The 17,863-nt window shown below is 37.3% G+C and overlaps 1 protein-coding gene across 1 annotated transcript in view; it reads left to right on the top strand.

Annotated features, from left to right (window-relative positions):
* LOC115209480 overlaps positions 1-17,863 on the top strand; it is a 447,652-nt gene that overhangs the window by 30,466 nt on the left and 399,323 nt on the right. The window contains exons 8-10 of the mRNA XM_036501652.1: positions 5,120-5,227; positions 13,694-13,801; positions 14,687-15,010. Coding sequence (XP_036357545.1) covers positions 5,120-5,227; positions 13,694-13,801; positions 14,687-15,010 — 540 coding nt within the window. The remainder of the gene's footprint in view (positions 1-5,119; positions 5,228-13,693; positions 13,802-14,686; positions 15,011-17,863) is intronic.

Here is a 17,863-nt window from a genome sequence, read left to right as displayed (position 1 = left end):
AATCAGGGCTGCATACTCACCCCCACATTGTTCAACTTGTTCTTCACACAGGTCCTACTTTGCACAGTGTAAGACTTAGACCTGGGTGTGTATACATTAGATATTACTCAAGCAGCTCTGCTTTTGACCACCACCAACTCTCTGCTTCAACCAAGACAGTGAAAAGTCCATTACTGAAGCCCTATTTGCAGATGACTTTGCCCTTATGGCACATAAAGCAAAATCGCCTGCAGACCATTGTTAACAACCTTGCAGAAGGGTCAAGGCTCTTTGGACTGACCATGAGTCTTGAGCAAATAGAGGTTGTAGCCCAAGCAGCTCTGAACACAATTCACCTCCAGCCAAACATCACCATTGAGAGAGACCAGCTTAAGTGTGTGATGATTTTCAAGTACTTTGGTTGCACAATATCAGTCAATGCATCATAAGACAGTGAAATCTTATTCAGAGTCCACAAAACTAGCCAAGTACTTGGAGGATTGAAAGTGAAAGTCCTCCAGCAGAAAGGCATCAGACTGTCTATGAGGTCGACAATTGACCAGGCTGTAGTCATCTCTATACTATTCTATTGATGCGAAACATGAACCCCATATCACTGGCACATCAAACAGCTGAAACAGTTTCACACAAGGAGACTATGCAGAATCATGGGCATTCACTGGCAGGACAGAGTGACAAACCAAGAAGTGCTGGACAGAGCTAGTTCAACAAACGTTAAGTCAATGTTGTTGAAGGTTCATTTGCACTGGACTGGTATGTCATCAGTTATTCCGATGACCACTGTGTACCCAGCCAGCTGTTGTATGGTGACCTCATGCAAACAAGGAAGACCTTAGCTGAGGTACAAAGACATTCTGAAAAGCAACCTCAAATGCAGCAGCTTTGGTCCACATGAACTTGAAGCTTCTGCCACAGACAGTTCAACGTGGAGGTATCTCACTTCAAGAGCAGCAACTGCCTTTGAAGAGGACTTGATGCTGCAAAACAAAAATGTCACAGTTCAGCATCCATCTCAATTCAGTCAACAGATTACACTGTAATATCTATGAGTGCCTGTGTGTTTCCAGCTTTGAACTGCGGAATCACATTACTCTCATCACTGAGAACATAGATTTTGTCATTGCCAGACACCAATAGACTACCAACAAACATACATACTATATATATTGTTTTACTGTATCATTAGTTATATTTCATTGCTTCTTTAATGATATGTATGTATTTTGATGGTAAATCAAATATATACTGTTAAAAAATATCCCCTTCCCCTTTCCTTACAGGCCTCCATATCATCTGAAGTAAGGATGTCTTATAAATGTGCAAAAAGACTGAATAACTTTAGTTACAGTTGCAGCAAATTTATGACTAAGCTACACCAGAAAAACATTACCAATGTCATCAAAAAATTTTACTATGCCAACTTTGGTGTGAAATTAAGAGATTAATACATGAAGTGGCCTGTTTATTTTATGATGAGGAACTAAGTCAATGGACAAATTTACTGAGAAATCCTTTCGTTTTGGGATTCCAATAATATGGATAGAGCATAAAATCACAGCGATGACTAATACTTTTAATCAAGTAAGGCGCAAGGACACAATCTGATGAGTGGGAAAAACATTGTTTATCCAAGTCTCTCATCTGCATTGAAGCCTGTTGCCCATGGAGCAGATGTTCCAGTCCCATCACCAGCAGGTAACCTTGAAGACATACGTTTGAGTTCTAAGTCATAAGGCAGAAATAGCAACGATGATGAAGACTTCAATAATAGTGAAGATGAAGAACCTCAATTATTTAATTAGGGTGAATTAAACAATCTGGTGAGGGACTCAGGGCTTGCAAAGGAGTCAGCAGAGCTTTTAGGTTCCAGACTGAAATCCAAAAATCTTTTAGCTCCTCATGCATCATTGTATAGGTATCATAACAGCAGAAAAGAATTTGTTTCTTATTTCAAAAAAAAAAAAAATTGATTTATTGTACAGTTCCATGAGGACAAATAAAAAAGTTTGGCACTAGTTACAACACTGTTTAATGGAGACCCTTTATTGATTCTTCAAAAAGATATCTTAAAGTTGTTCTACTGCATAACATCCCTGCTGGACACTCAATGACCATGAAGAAAACATGAAAATTTTGATGTCACTCTTAAACAAGATTAAATTCAAAGATCACAACTGGATGATTTAGAACAACTTGAAAATAATTTGTATGTTGCTTGGATAATAGTCAGGCTACACAAAGTTTCTTTGTTCCTTATGTGGATGGGACAATAGTTCCAGGAACCTCCACTGGTTTAAAAAAGATGGCCATGTAGGACTACGCTTAGACCAGGAACAAAGTATGTCCTCCAAGAAAGTTTGGTTCCAAAAAGGGTTCTTTTGCTCCACTGTATATAAAACTTGATCTCATGAAGCAGTTCATAGAAGTTTTGCCACAAGATGGAGAGAGCTTCAAATATTTGCATAGCAAGTTTCCTCCCCTATCAGACACCAAGGATGAAAAGGGTGTACTTGTGGGACCAGATATGAGGAAGCTCATCAAGTATGAAAATTTGGAAACTCTTTTAGTGATTCTCAAAAAATATGCAAGCATTAGTTTTAAAGATATAGTGAAGAATTTCTAGGGTAATCATAGGGATACAAACTACAAAGGTATAGTGGCAAGAATGCTGGCAAAGTTTAAGACATTATGATATAGAATGAGCATTAAAGTTAATTTCCTACATATCCATTTGGATTTCTTTCTGGAAAATCTGAGGATGTGAGTGAGGAGCAGGGGGAAGGTTTCATCAAGACATAAAGGAGATGGAAAGAAGATATGAGGGCAGATTGAATGGTCATATGATGACCAACTATTGTTGGATAGTGAACAAATTCTTATATGCAAAAGAGTTCCTGGCATGATTTCCAAGTGGAAAAGAATAGATTTTGAGGTACTAAACCTAAAACATGAATGGAACCTTTGTAAAAATCTACTTTTTCACTTTCCAATTGCATTTGTGCCTTTTTATTTGACTAAATAAAGTACCAAATTCATTTTTATTAGTTTCATTTTGTCTTGCCAGTTGTAGATTTACCTACAAATTATGGTATATTTCATGATTACATTTTGAGAAAATTTTAGGCAATAGGGAAGAGCTGTTTTGATATTTTGATTTAGCTCCACAAAAATATATAAAGTAACATACCATTATCAAAACAATTTTCAAAAAGTTTCATTTCACAGTCCTGTGTTTTCAGTAATTTTTTCTTAAGAAATGTGTTGTTATTGGATATTGAGCTCAAGTACAGACACTAGTTATCTCCCCTTTTTAAATCTGATAGAGTTAAATAATTATCAATTGTGCACGTGTGTAATTTACACAGGTAATTTTCAGGAAAAAATTTGTTAAAAAAAGCTTCTACTCGTGTAAATATCGTACCCCAAAATTTTCAGAATTTGTCAATATAACCAGGAGAAGAAGGTTTTCAATTTAGCTGCATTTAGCATAATTTCATTTAGGATTACATTTTATTAAATTTTCCTTAAATAAAAATAATTTCTGTTTAACAGTTATCACATTGAAAGCTATTAAATTACAAAGTGTTTGTGTTGTTTATAATAAACTTTATTTTACATTTTAGGCAACAGGGAAGAGCTGTTTTGATATTTTGATTTAGCTCCACAAAAATATATAAAGTAACATACCATTATTAAAACAATTTTCAAAAAGTTTCATTTCACAGTCCTGTGTTTTCAGTATGTTCAATCATTAGCATGCTGCTGTATGTCTTCTCAAATCATGATCACAGGGAAAGTTGTTGATAAGAATTACCAACAACAACAAAGCTGATAAATATGCACAGGTGTTGCAAATTAAGTTCAAATGCCAATAAACATCAGTTTGGATGACACTTTACTTAACAGACAGAGGAAGGTGACTGATCAAACTGATTATGTAAACAGAATTCTTTTCCACCTATTCTTGTTAGAACCTTTGATACAGAATATCAAAATGTTAATCCCTTTCACATTTACAAAATGTCAAGCGAACTTAAAAATTTGTCATTACCATTATTGTCAGTATAGGCATGCATAACATTGTGTAACACGGATTTTGTCCTTGGGTAGCAATTGTTATTTCCTATTTGCTTACTCCCAGAAAGTATGAAAAATAACTAATATTTCCTTCAAACTTTGCTTTTGTTACATTTTTAAAATCCCCAAAGAACCCCTCTCAACACATGGCTGTGATGATCTCCCACTACTCCTGCTCAGTGATGCACATATTGTCAACCACTAAGGCACATGCTCAAGTGGTTAAAGACAAGCAACTAACAAGCAAATCTATAGTACTGAGCAGAATATTTTTTAGAATATTTCTACTTCAGCAACTCAGCACTGATTGTGTCTAAAATGTAATGGGAAAGTTTCAAAACATCGATGTCCAGGTCATAAAACCAAAGTCCAAAGGGAATAGTAATCATTTCCTTTAATTTCTAAATAGAAGCAAATAGGAAATAACACTTACTGACCAAAGACAAGAACAAATAAAATTTTTGTTACACAGTGTAGTCAATATGAACACTTAAATGTAAAGCTTATAACTTGCATCCAACTCCCAAAATATTTGCATATTAGGGTGATGAAAGGAGGGGATTAATGAAATAGATGATTTAGCAGAATGAAACTTGGTGCAGTATCAGTAGATGGGATAAAGAAAAGAAGTGACTGCATTGGTATGAACAAAGCAGCAGCACTTTCAATATGTGAACAATACTCCAAGTGTAGATATCCTTTGAGATTTGTTAAGTCACCAGGTGGTTGGAGACAAAGTGTATTGTGGCTCTGAAGAAGAATTCTTTGTAAAGAAGTCTTAGAAATGTTATACATGTGAGGTTATCCTAAGAGAGAGGGGAAGGGGAGGAATAGAGGAAGAAGGAGAGGGGGAAGAGGGAGAGTGTGTATGTGTGTGTGTGTGTGGTTCTTAAATAATTGAGACAAATATTTCCTTTATTGTTTTGATTCATAGAAAGCAAAAATTGTAATCAAGTAAATACATCAACTTGTTTAGATTTTAAGTATTTACATTTAATTACATGTTTTTAAAATGTTCTGTTTTTATTTTCTATTATTTCAGAGTGTCCAGCTGGAACAAGAAAGTGTAAAAATAATTATTGTTATAGTGAATCTAAAGTATGTGACAGAACCAATGATTGTAGTGATGGTAGTGATGAAATGAATTGCCGTAAGTGTTTATTTTGTCCATTATCTTTTTCATGGCCATATATCTTTTTAATAAAAGATGTTTTCTTTCCTTTCATTATATAATTGATGTGGCAAATGTTATTGCACAAATGGTAAACTCTTGAGAAAACTAGCACCTTTTATCTATTAATTCTCTTTTGGTTTTTAATTGCTAGCAAGCCACGTATTCTATTGGGTTGGTGCATAATTATTGCAGCTTGTTTTCAACAAATTTTATTAAACAAAAACAATAACAATATTTAACAAAAACATCTTTAAATGATGATCTGACCGTCTGCCAAGTAAATGAGAAGCAGTAATTGAAGTAGATGGTGAATATGCTCTGGAATAATCATTTAAAGATGTTTTTGTTACATGTTGTTATTGTTTTTGTTGAATAAAATTTGTTGAAAAAAAGCCGCAATAAATATTCACCAACCCAATATAATGTGTTTAATATATCTTGATATATTAATATATCATTATAGTATCTTCTCATATTGATAATATGCTTTTTAGCCATTTGAATTTTGGTGCTTGCTTACCAACGGTTTTCTCTCCTCATGTAATATTACAAGGTAAGCTATATCTTTAATCCTGAGTGGTTGGTAGATGCTTCTGAGGAGAAACAACACCTTAATGGTTAGATTTCGAAATCACATGATAAAGCTTTGTCCAAATATTTCTTTTTGTGAGTTTATCTCACAAGGGAAAGATTGTTTTAGCTTGTTTTGCCTGCTTCCAGTAAATATAATGAGGTTTGTGTGTTTTGTGGCTTTTAGAGTAATTTTGACTCATATTTTTAGTAATTGCTGGTGCTACTTTGCACCCTCTATATATTAATGTGTGTGTGTATACAGGGTACAGTGAATAAAATGTCGTCTAAATTACGCAAAAATGAAAATAACACTGACATCTCATTTTCACAGATGTATTTACCAAAATTACATAAAGATATCTTGAAATACTAAAGACTAAATTTATTCAATAAAATCGATATTGGTTTCAACCACGGCCTCCAGACGACTTCAGAATCTCCTGCAACTCTTCTGTTCTCCATGTTTACTTTGGTGAATGCTGCCATAATTCTTGCTTTCAGTTTATCTTTAGTGCTAGAAGTTTTCCTTTTTTTTGGTCTCTCACTCAACTGCGCCCCATACATAATAATCAAGGGGGTTGCAGTGTGAGGAGTTAGGTTGCCAGATGTTAAGGGTGATATCATCATCATCATTATCATTATCATCATTGTTTAAACATCTGTTTTCCATGCTGGCGTGGGTTGGATAGTGCTTTTTATATGCCACTGGCATGGGGATCCGTGAGGGGGCACTGGCATCGAGTCACGTTCGAATGGTGCTTATTATATGCCACAAGCATAGGTGCCAGTCAGGCGGCACTGTGTCTTCTCAATCACTGTGTATCTCCAAAGGTCTCGGTCTATTGTCATTGCCTCTGTGAGGCCCAACATTCGAAGGTCATGCTTCACCACTTCATCCCATGTCTTCCTGGGTCTACATCTTCCACAGGTCGCTTCCATTGTTAGGGTGTGATACTTCTTCACACAGCTGCCCTCATCCATATGCAACATGTGATCATACCAATGCAGTTGTCTTTCTTGCACACCATATCTGATGCTTCTTATGTCCAACTTTTCTCTCAGGGCGCTTACACTCAGTTGTATATGCACACTGACATTACACATCCAGTGTATCATACTAGCTTCGTTTCTTTCAAGCCTGCGCCTGTTCTCAGCAGTTATTGCCCATGTTTCACTGCCGTGTAGCATGGTTGTTTGCGCATATGCATCATACAGTCTAACTTTCACTCTGAGCAAATGGCCCTTTGTTGCTAATAGAGGTAGGAGCTGAAACTTCATCCCTATTCCTGTTGGTGACTCAGCTATTAGATGAAGTTCATCAGCATAGAGAAGCTCCTAGGGGTACCCTGTCTTGAATTCCTCTGTTATTGCCTAGAGGACTATGATAAATAAGAGGATGCTGAGGATTGATCATTGGTGAATTCCTACTTCTGCCCGAAATTCTTCACTATATCTTTTGCCAACCATCACCTTATTAGCAGCATCCCTGAACAGGGCTTGTACAGCTCTTACCAACCACTTGTCTATCCCTAGTTTCCACATTGACCAAGAGATAAGGGATCGGGGGCCCTGTCAAAGGCTTTCTCCAAGTCAACAAAAGCCAAGTACAAAGGTTTATCTTTGGCTAGGTATTTCTCCCGCAGTTGCCTTACCAGAAATATAGCATCACTGATGCTTCTGCCTGGCTCAAAATCAAACAGCATCTCATCTAGACTAATTTTCTCCCTAATTAGTTGGGCTATGACTCTCACCATAACTTTCATCACCTGATCCAGCAATTTGATACTCCTGTAGTTATTTCCATATAAAGAATCCCCTTTACTTTTGTAGCAGTTGACTATGGTGCTGCTACACCAGTTATTGGGTATGACTCTTTCGTGAACTACCTGATGACTAGTTATTAGTGACATTAGACTTGAGGATGACTAGATTATAACCCACACCTCCAGATATTTTAAGCATCTCAGTGGTGATTCCTGATGGATTTGAGGTTTTCCCTGTTTTCATATCCTTAATTGCTTTATCTACCAGGGTACTGTTGATTCAGGTAGCTGGTCCCTCAACTAGCTCAACTTTTGACAGACTCTCCTCTTCCCATTCATTCTCCACGTTCAGCAGTCTTTCATAATGACATCTCCAAGCAGCTTTCTTTGCAGAATCATTAAATGCAAGTGCACTACCATCCATGTGAACACATTTCTCTCCTATGACGTCACAATTTTCTCTCACACACTGTCTTGCAATCCGAAATACTTCAGTTCTTTGGTCCTCACATTGCTGTCAATGGCAAACTTCTTTTCTGCTTCTCCCTTGGCTATATCTACCTGTCTCCTACCTTCTCTTCTGGCAATCTGATACATTTCACTGCTACCCCACCTCTTCCAGGATTTCCAGGCCTAGCCTTTGCTCTAACGGCCCTGTCTACAGTATTGTTCCACCACCATATTACCCTAGGTCTGGAGGGGATTTTGCACCAACCACAGATTTCATCTGTGGTACTCAACAAGCTGTCTTACAGGAATTCTCAGTTGCCCTCTATGTCTGTAGCTCCTCCTCCCTCTCATCAAATTTCTCAAGGAGGATGTCCCTAAATCTCTGACCATATGAAGGGTTCTTTAGCTTCCAAATCCTTCTTTTCCAGATTGGTCTGCTTCTTGGCATCCTTCTGGCCTCAAGTCTAAAGTTACTAATAATTAGTCTATGCTGGTGGGGGACATTCTTCGCTGGGAGGGGGGGGGGCTTTGAATTTAAGAGCAACCCTGTATCCCACTGTCTGGTGAGGATGAAATTAATCTGGCTAGCAGAATCACCTTATTGATTATCAGGTTATCAGGGATGTGGTCACAGAAATTGTCTGACAGCCTTGACTGGGGTCTCCTGCTTGTATGGCATGGTGCAGAGTCCTATTGCTAGACATAGGGTCTTCCATCAAGTGCCCTCTTGATCCAGGGAAACAGTACCTCCTCCAGGCACTTGATGTGAGCCTCCATGTTGAGTCTGATGCCATGTGGGAAGATGAATGGTGGCATAACATCGCCATCACTAGTGATCACTCCAAACATCATGATGTTGACTGGATGTTTAATTTTTATCATTCTCACTATATGTTTTGGAACATGGCAAGTCAATGGTTGTTCTGAGTGTTCACCATCTGATCTTTGGAGAGATCATTGTCAATCATGGCCTGGATTTCACCAACAAATTCAGGAGTTACTTTTCTTATCAGAATGATCAGAGTGAGTTTTCTGAGCTGCTGTACCTTTGTAATCACCATCAGACTCACCAAACTCTTCCTGAATCCTCTGCATTGTCCTCAGATTGAGACCTAAACACTTTGAAATGTTCGTATTGCACTTTCTGGTGCAAATGCAAAGCAGTACAGCATGTTGTTTCCGAGTTTCTGGCAAAATGGTTTTTCTCACAGACAGTACCCAACTGACCCTATTATGCTGTGTAGTCAACAAAATCAAGAACAAACAATGCACATGCACGCAATTGAAAATATGAAATGGCGACAATTCACCCATCACACCTGTACATACATACATACATACATATATATATATATATATATATATATATAATATATATATATATATATATATATATAATATATATATATATATATATATATATGTATTATATGTATGTATATATATATATATATATATAACAAAGTGGAATTGTAAGGTACTGCATGAGTGGAATTATATATGAAAGAAGGTTTGAAAATGCAATCTTAAAAGATGTTTATTTACTTTACCAGTTTCACTTTTTTAGAAAAAGATTGTCAAAAGTAAGATTTTCCCTTGTAAACTGTTCTTAACATGTTCTTGTTATTAAAGAATGTATATATGTATTGCAGTATTTTGTGACAACCAGTACCTAACACAACCAAGCTTTTACATGTTACTTTTGACAATCTTTTTCTAAAACAGTGAAACCGGTCAAGTGAATAAACACCTTTTAAAATTGCCTTTTCAAACCTTCTTTCATATATATTTTCACTTGTGCGGTAACTTACAACTTCAAAAGCACCAACCGATCATGGCCATTGCCAGCCTCCCCTGGCACCTGTGCCGGTGGCACGTGAAAAGCACCCACTACACTTACAGAGTGGTTGACGTTAGGAAGGGCATCCAGTTGTAGAAACACTCTCAGATCAGACTGGAGCCTGGTAGACTTCCAAGGCCCTTCTTCCAAAATTCACTTGTCAGTGACGAAAATACTTTTCCAGTACTGTTCTGACCTACAGAATTCATATTTCTTCTGTCCAAATAATTTTGAAGACTGCAGAATAAGTGATAATTAGATGGGGCAATGTCCAGCAAATGTGGTGGATGGGGCTTCGTTTCCTATTCAAACTGCTTCAACCTTTGCAATGTCATCCTTGCTGTATGTGGCTGAGCATTATTTTAATGGAAGAACACTTTCAGTCTTGAAACCAAGGATAGTCGTTTTTCTTCTAGCACTGACTTAAGCAGCTCGAGCTGCTCGCAGTAGATCTCCTTTGTTATCGTTTGGCTTGGGTCTAAAAGTTCAAAGTGGACTAAAATTTTCATATCCCACCAAACAGATAACAAAATCTTACGTGGGTGAAGATCTTCTTTGGCCTGGGGTGCCAGTGTTTCTTCTTTCCCTACCCATTGCTTCAGCACTTGATATTTTTATAGAGAACCTATCTCTTGTCACCAGTCACTATTCAGTCCAAAAAAGGTTCATTCATGAAACATGACAGCAAAGAAGAGCATACATTCACTCTCTGCACACGATTAGATGCAGCAAGTTTGCGAAGGACCCAATTTGCTGACTTCTCTGATGGCATGCAGTTCCTCAACAGTTACGATGGGATTTTGTTCCACCAGGATTTGCAGGACATCATTGAGCTCTACAGATCTTCCAGGATGAGGCTCATCTTCTAGGCTGTAGTTTCTGGCTCAGAATTCCTGGAACCACAGTTGACACTGGCTTACATTTATTGTCCAATTCCCATATACTGCATAAATATTCCTCGCACTTTCTGTGGTGTTGTTGCCTTTATTGAACTATAAACCAAAATATGCTGAAAAAGCTCCTTTGTCACTTCCATTATACCTTTGAAAAAATAACTGTTAAAATCGAACTGCACACTTTAAAACTTGCACTAAGAATAAGAACACGGTAAAATTACTACCTATTTATATAACAAGTTGGTGCAGGTAGTTTATCCTGTCCCCTTCCAACTTTTAGTTCATGCAATTGAAAAAACTGCATTATTTATGGGCTAACCTAATACAATCAGGACAACTGAAAGTAAGAAACGAAAAGTAAAACGCTGGCTCACATACACACACACTCACACACATATATATGTATGTATACATATATATATATATATGTATATATATATATGTATGTATGTATGTATGTATGTATGTATTTATATACATGTGTGTGTGTGTATTTTTTAAGAAGTTAAATGTTATGGCTTGTCATAGAGTGACCATTGGTTTCACATCTATAAAGTGCTTAACAGTATAGGCAACTTACCAAACCCAAATGGTCAAAGGTGCATAACCTCTCTACAACTGGAGGAAGTATTTCTAATTCAGAAGTATAATCTAGAGACTTTATAAATTGCAGCCTCATGAATTTTAGGGTATTCTGATAACTTCACTTGTCTCGCTTTTTAATTTAGTGAGTGAGTTAACTTGAATTCTTCACCTACATCATCATCATCAATCAGCATCTGTCTTCCATGCTGGCATGGGTTAGACAGTTTGACTGGGACTGGTAATTTGGAGAGCTGTACCAGGTTCCAATTTGATTTGGTTGAGTTTCTATGATTGGATACCCTTCCTAGACTCTCAGAGTCTAGTGGGTGCCTTTCATGTGTCACTGGCACTGGTGCCTTTTACAAGTCACTGGCACAGGTGTCTTTCATGTAACACCAGCATGGATACCTTTTAAGAGTCACTGGCTCTAGCTACGACTGATTTCATTTGGCTTGATGAGACTTCTCAAACAGGGAAAATTACCAAAGGTCTCAAGCACTTGTCATCACCTTCATGAGACCCAACATTTAAAGATCATGCTTCACCTCCCTGTCTCATGTTTTCCTGGGTCTATCTCTTCAACCAGTTCCCTCCACAGTTAGAGATCAGCACTTTTTACACAGCTGTCCTCATCCATACACATCATGTGGCCATACCAGCATAGTCTTCTCTCTTGCACACCACATCTGATACCTCTTATGCCTAATTTTTCTCTCAGGACACTTACACTCTGTCATTCATGGAGACTAACATTGCACATAGAGCAAAGCATACTAGCTTCATTTCTTTCAAGTTTTTGCATGTCCTCTGCAGTCACAGCCCATGTTTCACTGCTGTATAGTGTGGTTGTTCACACACAGGTATCATACAATCTGTCTTTCACTATAAGGGAGAGGCCTTTGCTACCAACAAAGGTAGAAACATTCTGAACTTTACCCAGCTTATTCTTATTCTAGCACCTATGCGCTCAGAGCATTCATCTCGACAACTGAATTGGTCACCCAGATACAAAAGCTATCAACTACTTCTAAGTATCACTCATAACTTTTCACGAAATTTATTTTCTGTACATTTCTAGTGTTAAAGTGATAGCATGTTGTCAACTAAATGTGACAGTCCCATAAAAGGGAAGAAGGCTACTGTTATTTAGCCCTAGGAAATGGTGTTTCCTAGGGATAAATAACAGTAGCATTCTTCCTTTTTATGGGACTGTCACATTAAGTTGACAACATGCTATCATTTTATCGTGCTGCTACTGCATAAATTGCTCTGAGAGATTTAGAAATATATTATTTCTAATTTCTAGTGTTTATTGTACCTGTACATCTGCCACACACAAAGACTATTTTCCTTGTTAGCCTTCGTCTGATATTTCTGCACCTCCTATGTGTCCATAGCTTGCACCAAGTTATGGAGTTTCTACCTATGCCACTTCTACATATCGAGCAGGGCCATCTCCCTGAAAGGATTTGAAAATTGTCAGCTTTCCTACTTATTAAGATTTGGAGTTTTGCTAAATTAACTCTAATGCCCTTTCATTCTAGACCTTGCTTTTGCACCTAAATTTTTTTCTCCAATCTGTTTATTTAAAATCTCTTCAAGACAGCAGATTTTTGTCATGATATAACCTAAATATTCATCAATTAAGTGCTCCTGAAACAGCTGTTGCAAATTTTAAAACTTCACTTCTGTTCTTGTTTTACATGTGTGTGTTTATATAACATACATACATACATACATACATACATACATACATACATACATACATACATACAAACAAACAAACAAACAAACAAACAAACAAATGTATGTGAATATCCCTTTTTCTTTAATTTTGAAAGGAATCAATGCTAAATTAAAACATTGCAATAATTCAAATCACATCACATATGAATGTACCTTAATATTGAAATACATTTTGCCTCATGCCCATTCAATTTACCACCATTATATTTTATCTCATATTGAATTCTAGCATTGGATGACAACCCCAAATTTCAGAATAAAGAATAGTTGATTAAGTCTCAACTGGTAATTTATTTCATCAACCAACTTGGAATGGTAAATCAAATTGATCCCCAATGTAACTATATACTGCAATGTATTTTGTTTGAATCCCAACATCTTTCTATTTTCATTCATGAAGAAAATGCAACATGGCTGTCATCCCATGCTGTATTCATGCTCTTCTAAGAAGGAGAATGATGTGGCATTCTGTTGAAATTATATAATCACTGGGATTAAGAAGGTCATTTAAACTATTTACATCCTTATCATCATCATTATCGATCAACTGATTTATTGCTTCAATTTATATTATTTTTTACCTTACCAGCTGATTCAATTCCATGTGATTTCACAACAAAATACTACTGTGGTTATAAAATTGCATATGGATGGGTACCGGTATTAGATAATGGTACTAGTTTCTTTAAAGTTCCTGGTAAGTATAGTAGTCACTTAACTTTCAGCCTAAACATTGTCTTTTACATTCTCCTTTCTATCTGTCAGTCTCTCTCTCTCTCTCTCTCTCTCTCTCTCTCTCTCTCCTCTCTCTCTCTCTCTCCTCTCTCTCTCTCTCTCTCTCTCTCTTCTCTCTCTCTCTCTCACTCCCCTCATTTCATGATCTTTTCCCTCACTCTCTGTTTCACTCAAGTACTCCTTGCATCATCTAGCATCCTAGATAATGCTTAATGCCTGCAATATTTTTTGCTATCCCCATCTGGATTTTATGCATACATGGCCAACTGTATCAGAAGTTTGCTTCTCAATTATAAAACTCCAAATTCACTCCCACTCTGGAGCACACTGTGTCTTAGCTTTTGGTTACAGATGGTATATGAGTGCATGAAGAAACATATTAAATTTGTTGTTTTTTTCAAAATATATACTTGTTTAAAAGGAGTACATCTTACATGCTGGCAAATACGATATATAGATGTATTGCAGAAGAATATAATCTGTTAATGGCTGCTTTGGAAAAGTGATTTGTAAAATTAATTCGTTGGACTGCATGGCTCAGCTTATCATAAAAGAAAATTTACTTGTAACTGACAGCATCCTAGCTAGAGAAACATTTGTCTCTTATCTGCATATTGTCAGAGAAAGCTAAAATAAGGAACAGTCCGTTTGATGAAAAAGCTTTCTGTTTGGAATTTGAAATTTTTTATTTGTTGGAAGAAACAGTAAACTTATTTGCTAATGTTTCAACAAATAAGGACTTATTTTTGAAGAAAAGGTAGAAACTCTGACTTTTCACCAATTCAATTGTTTGCTTTGCAATTCAGTAATTCTGCTAATATTTCTGATAATATTCTTTGATTTACAGGTAGTATGCAGATTATAGGAACAAAGGGGAAAATGCTGTCACCCATCGAAACATTGGCAGATTCATGTGTGAATTTCAAGTTTACTACAGCTTTTGCACTAACTGGGAATTTCTCAGTTATTTTAAATCAGTTGAACTCTAATGGAGATGTTTCACATCATCTTGCTTGGAATGAATATTTCTTTAGTCTAAGAGATGGAACATATGAAGGACAATTCCAGCTTCCAGCAGGGACAAGTTTTCTTACATTCATTGCAGATATCAAGACCGGGGGACTGGCAATTAATAGTGTCAACATTTATAATGGAACCTGTCCTGAATTAAGTTAGTAATTCATTTCTATTTACTCTTGACTTTTCATAGTTTTGATTTTTATTTTCATAATTTTGATCATTGATCACATTCAGAACAGCTTTCATCATAGATCTGCTCAATCAGAACTGAAGTTAAGCAAAAACAACAAATTTGAAAATCTATGCTTTTAATTCCTAGGAAGTTACTCAAGTACCATATGTTTCTACTAAATGTTTAGGTACCAAAATACACTGAGAGGTGGGAAACCTACCAGACAGTATGTAGTGAGCAGTTTCAAAATATGCAATGTTTGTTTCTATTTGTTGTAGGGTGACCATATTGTTATGAAGGAGAGAATAAGTTCTGTTTGTATTATCTATGATATTCTCTGGTAAATTGGTAAAGGTGTTTAGTTTTCTGAGTAATAATTATGTAATATTGTTTAGTTTCCTGTGTAATCATTCTATAATATTGTATCATGTTAGAGTATCAGAGAAAATTCCAGAATTGTGTCACATGATAAATGACATGTCTCATAGGTCAGGTGTTGTATGGGGAGTATGACTTTCCTAGCAACTAGGAAATTAATTGGTTCAGAATAAAGTTCTGAAAGATACAACATAACATGACTCTTTAGAAGATTCTAGATGAATGTACAAGTATATAAGGACAGCTAGTCTCTGTGTGTAGGGGAGTGGTAAACAGAAGTCAGCGTAAAACTAATTAGCAAGGAACTACATTCCACAAGATGCGTGTTTTGAAGACACCCAGCAGTGCATGACTTCTTCTTTGGGTAAGTTGGCTTGCTGGGCTGATTTGCCCTTTCCCTACAGCTAACTTTTGCTGTTGGAGCCATGTTAGTACAGAAGGGAGGCCACATTTTGCAACATTATCTAGTTTTATATGTTTTATCAGAACAGATACCATACCCATATATCAAAATTCGAATACGTTGACATAGCTGGATGTAATGTAATGCAAATATTAGGACATTTAATTTGTGTCAAGCTTAATGAATATAGGTGCAGGTGTGGCTGTATAGTAAGAAGTTTGCTTCCCAACTACATGGCTCTGGGTTCAGTCCCACTGCATGGCACCTGAGTAAGTGTCTTCTACTATAGCCTTAGGCAGACAAAAGCCTTGTGAATGGATTTGGTACACAGAAAATGAAAGAAGCCTGTTGTATATACATATATATATATATATTTGTGTGTGTGTGTGTGTGCATGCACACATGTGTGTTTGTCCCCCACTGCTACTTAGCAATAAGTATTGGTTTATGTCCCTGTAACTTAGCAGTTCTGTAAAAAGAAACTGATACAGTAAATACCAGGCTTAGAAAGAAAATAAGCACTGGGGTCAATTAGTTCGATTAAAATTCCTCAAGTACCCCAGCATGGCCATGGTCCAATGACTGAAACAAGTAAAAGATAAATATCATCACTTTTAATTACAGATACTTGAGTTCCTGTTTTGAGTTCCTTTATTATACCTGTTTTTGGATTCCATTTTCCATAATCTCTCTACCAAGCTAAATTTTGATATTAAAGTGGAAGCAAGGTTTAGAACTGATGGGCCTTAGAATCAATGTTGCAAAAACTAAAGCCCTAGTAAGTAAGAAGGTGAACACATCACAAACCCCTTGAAGTAGGTGGCCCTGCTTGATCTGTAGAAAAGATGTAGGTAGAAATTCCACAAGATGTACCCAGTGTAAGCTATAGACAAATTAAGAGGTGCAGCTACATCAAAAGCAGGTTAACTGGGAAGATAGCTTTTGTGTGCAGCAGATGCACAGGAGCAATAAACACCACAGATGCTCAGAAAACAGACTCCATCACATGCCAGGGGGAGAAACTAGAAGTAGTTGATAGCTTATGCTACCTTGGTGACCAAGTCTGTAGTGGGGGTGGATGCTCAGAGTGTTACCACTAGAATAGCCTGGGCAAAGTTCAGAAAGCTTCTACCCCTACTGGTGATAAAGAGCCTCTCGCTCAGAGTGAAAGGTAGATTGTACGATGCATGTATGTGAACTGCCATGCTTCAAGGCAGTGAAACTTGAGCAATGACTGCTGAAGACATGTGTAGGATTGAAAGAAATGAAGCTAGCATGATTTTCTAGATGTGTAATGTCAGTGTGCACACATTAAAGAGTGTAAGCGCCCTGAGAGAAAAGTTGGACATAAGAAGCATCAGATGTGGCATGCAACAGAGATGACTGCGCTGGTATGGTCATGTGCTGTGTATGGATGAGGAGAGTTGTGTGAAGAAGTGTCACTCCCTAACACTGGAAGAACCTATGGTAGAGGGAGACCCAGGAAGACATGGGATGAGGTGGTGAAGCACGACCTTCAAACGTTGAGCTTCACAGAGGCAATGATGAAAGCCTGAGGCCTCTAGAGATATGCTGTGATTGAGAAGACCCAGCAAGTAAAGTGAGATCACAGTCGTAGCCTACACCAGTGTTGTATAACCAACCCATTTAAAAAGTACCTTTGAATTGTCAGGTGACATTCTGTGCTTGAGGAGACCTATGGAATCAAGTAAAATCAAAATCAAATTAAATCACAATCAAATGGAAGTTGTAGTTGTGGCTGATGCCAGTGCCGCCTGACTAGCTCTCATGCTGGTGGCACACAATAAGCACCATGCATGCATGGGTTGTTGCCAGTGCCACCTGACTGGCTCCCTGTGCTGGTGGCACATAAAAAGCACCTTCCAAACGTGGTCAATGCCAGCCTCTCTGCCCCAACTGGCCCCTGTGCTGGTAGCACATAAAATGCACTATTCGAATGTGGCAAATGCCAATGCTGCCTGACTGGCTCCTGAGCTGGTGGCATGTAAAAAAGCACCCACTACACTCTTGGAGTGGTTGGCCTTAGGAAG

This window comes from Octopus sinensis, linkage group LG3 (assembly GCF_006345805.1).
Source record: "Octopus sinensis linkage group LG3, ASM634580v1, whole genome shotgun sequence".
In the NCBI taxonomy this organism is placed as follows: domain Eukaryota; kingdom Metazoa; phylum Mollusca; class Cephalopoda; order Octopoda; family Octopodidae; genus Octopus; species Octopus sinensis.
Note: the sequence above shows the minus strand (reverse complement) of the source record. Positions and strands in the feature narration are given on the sequence as shown.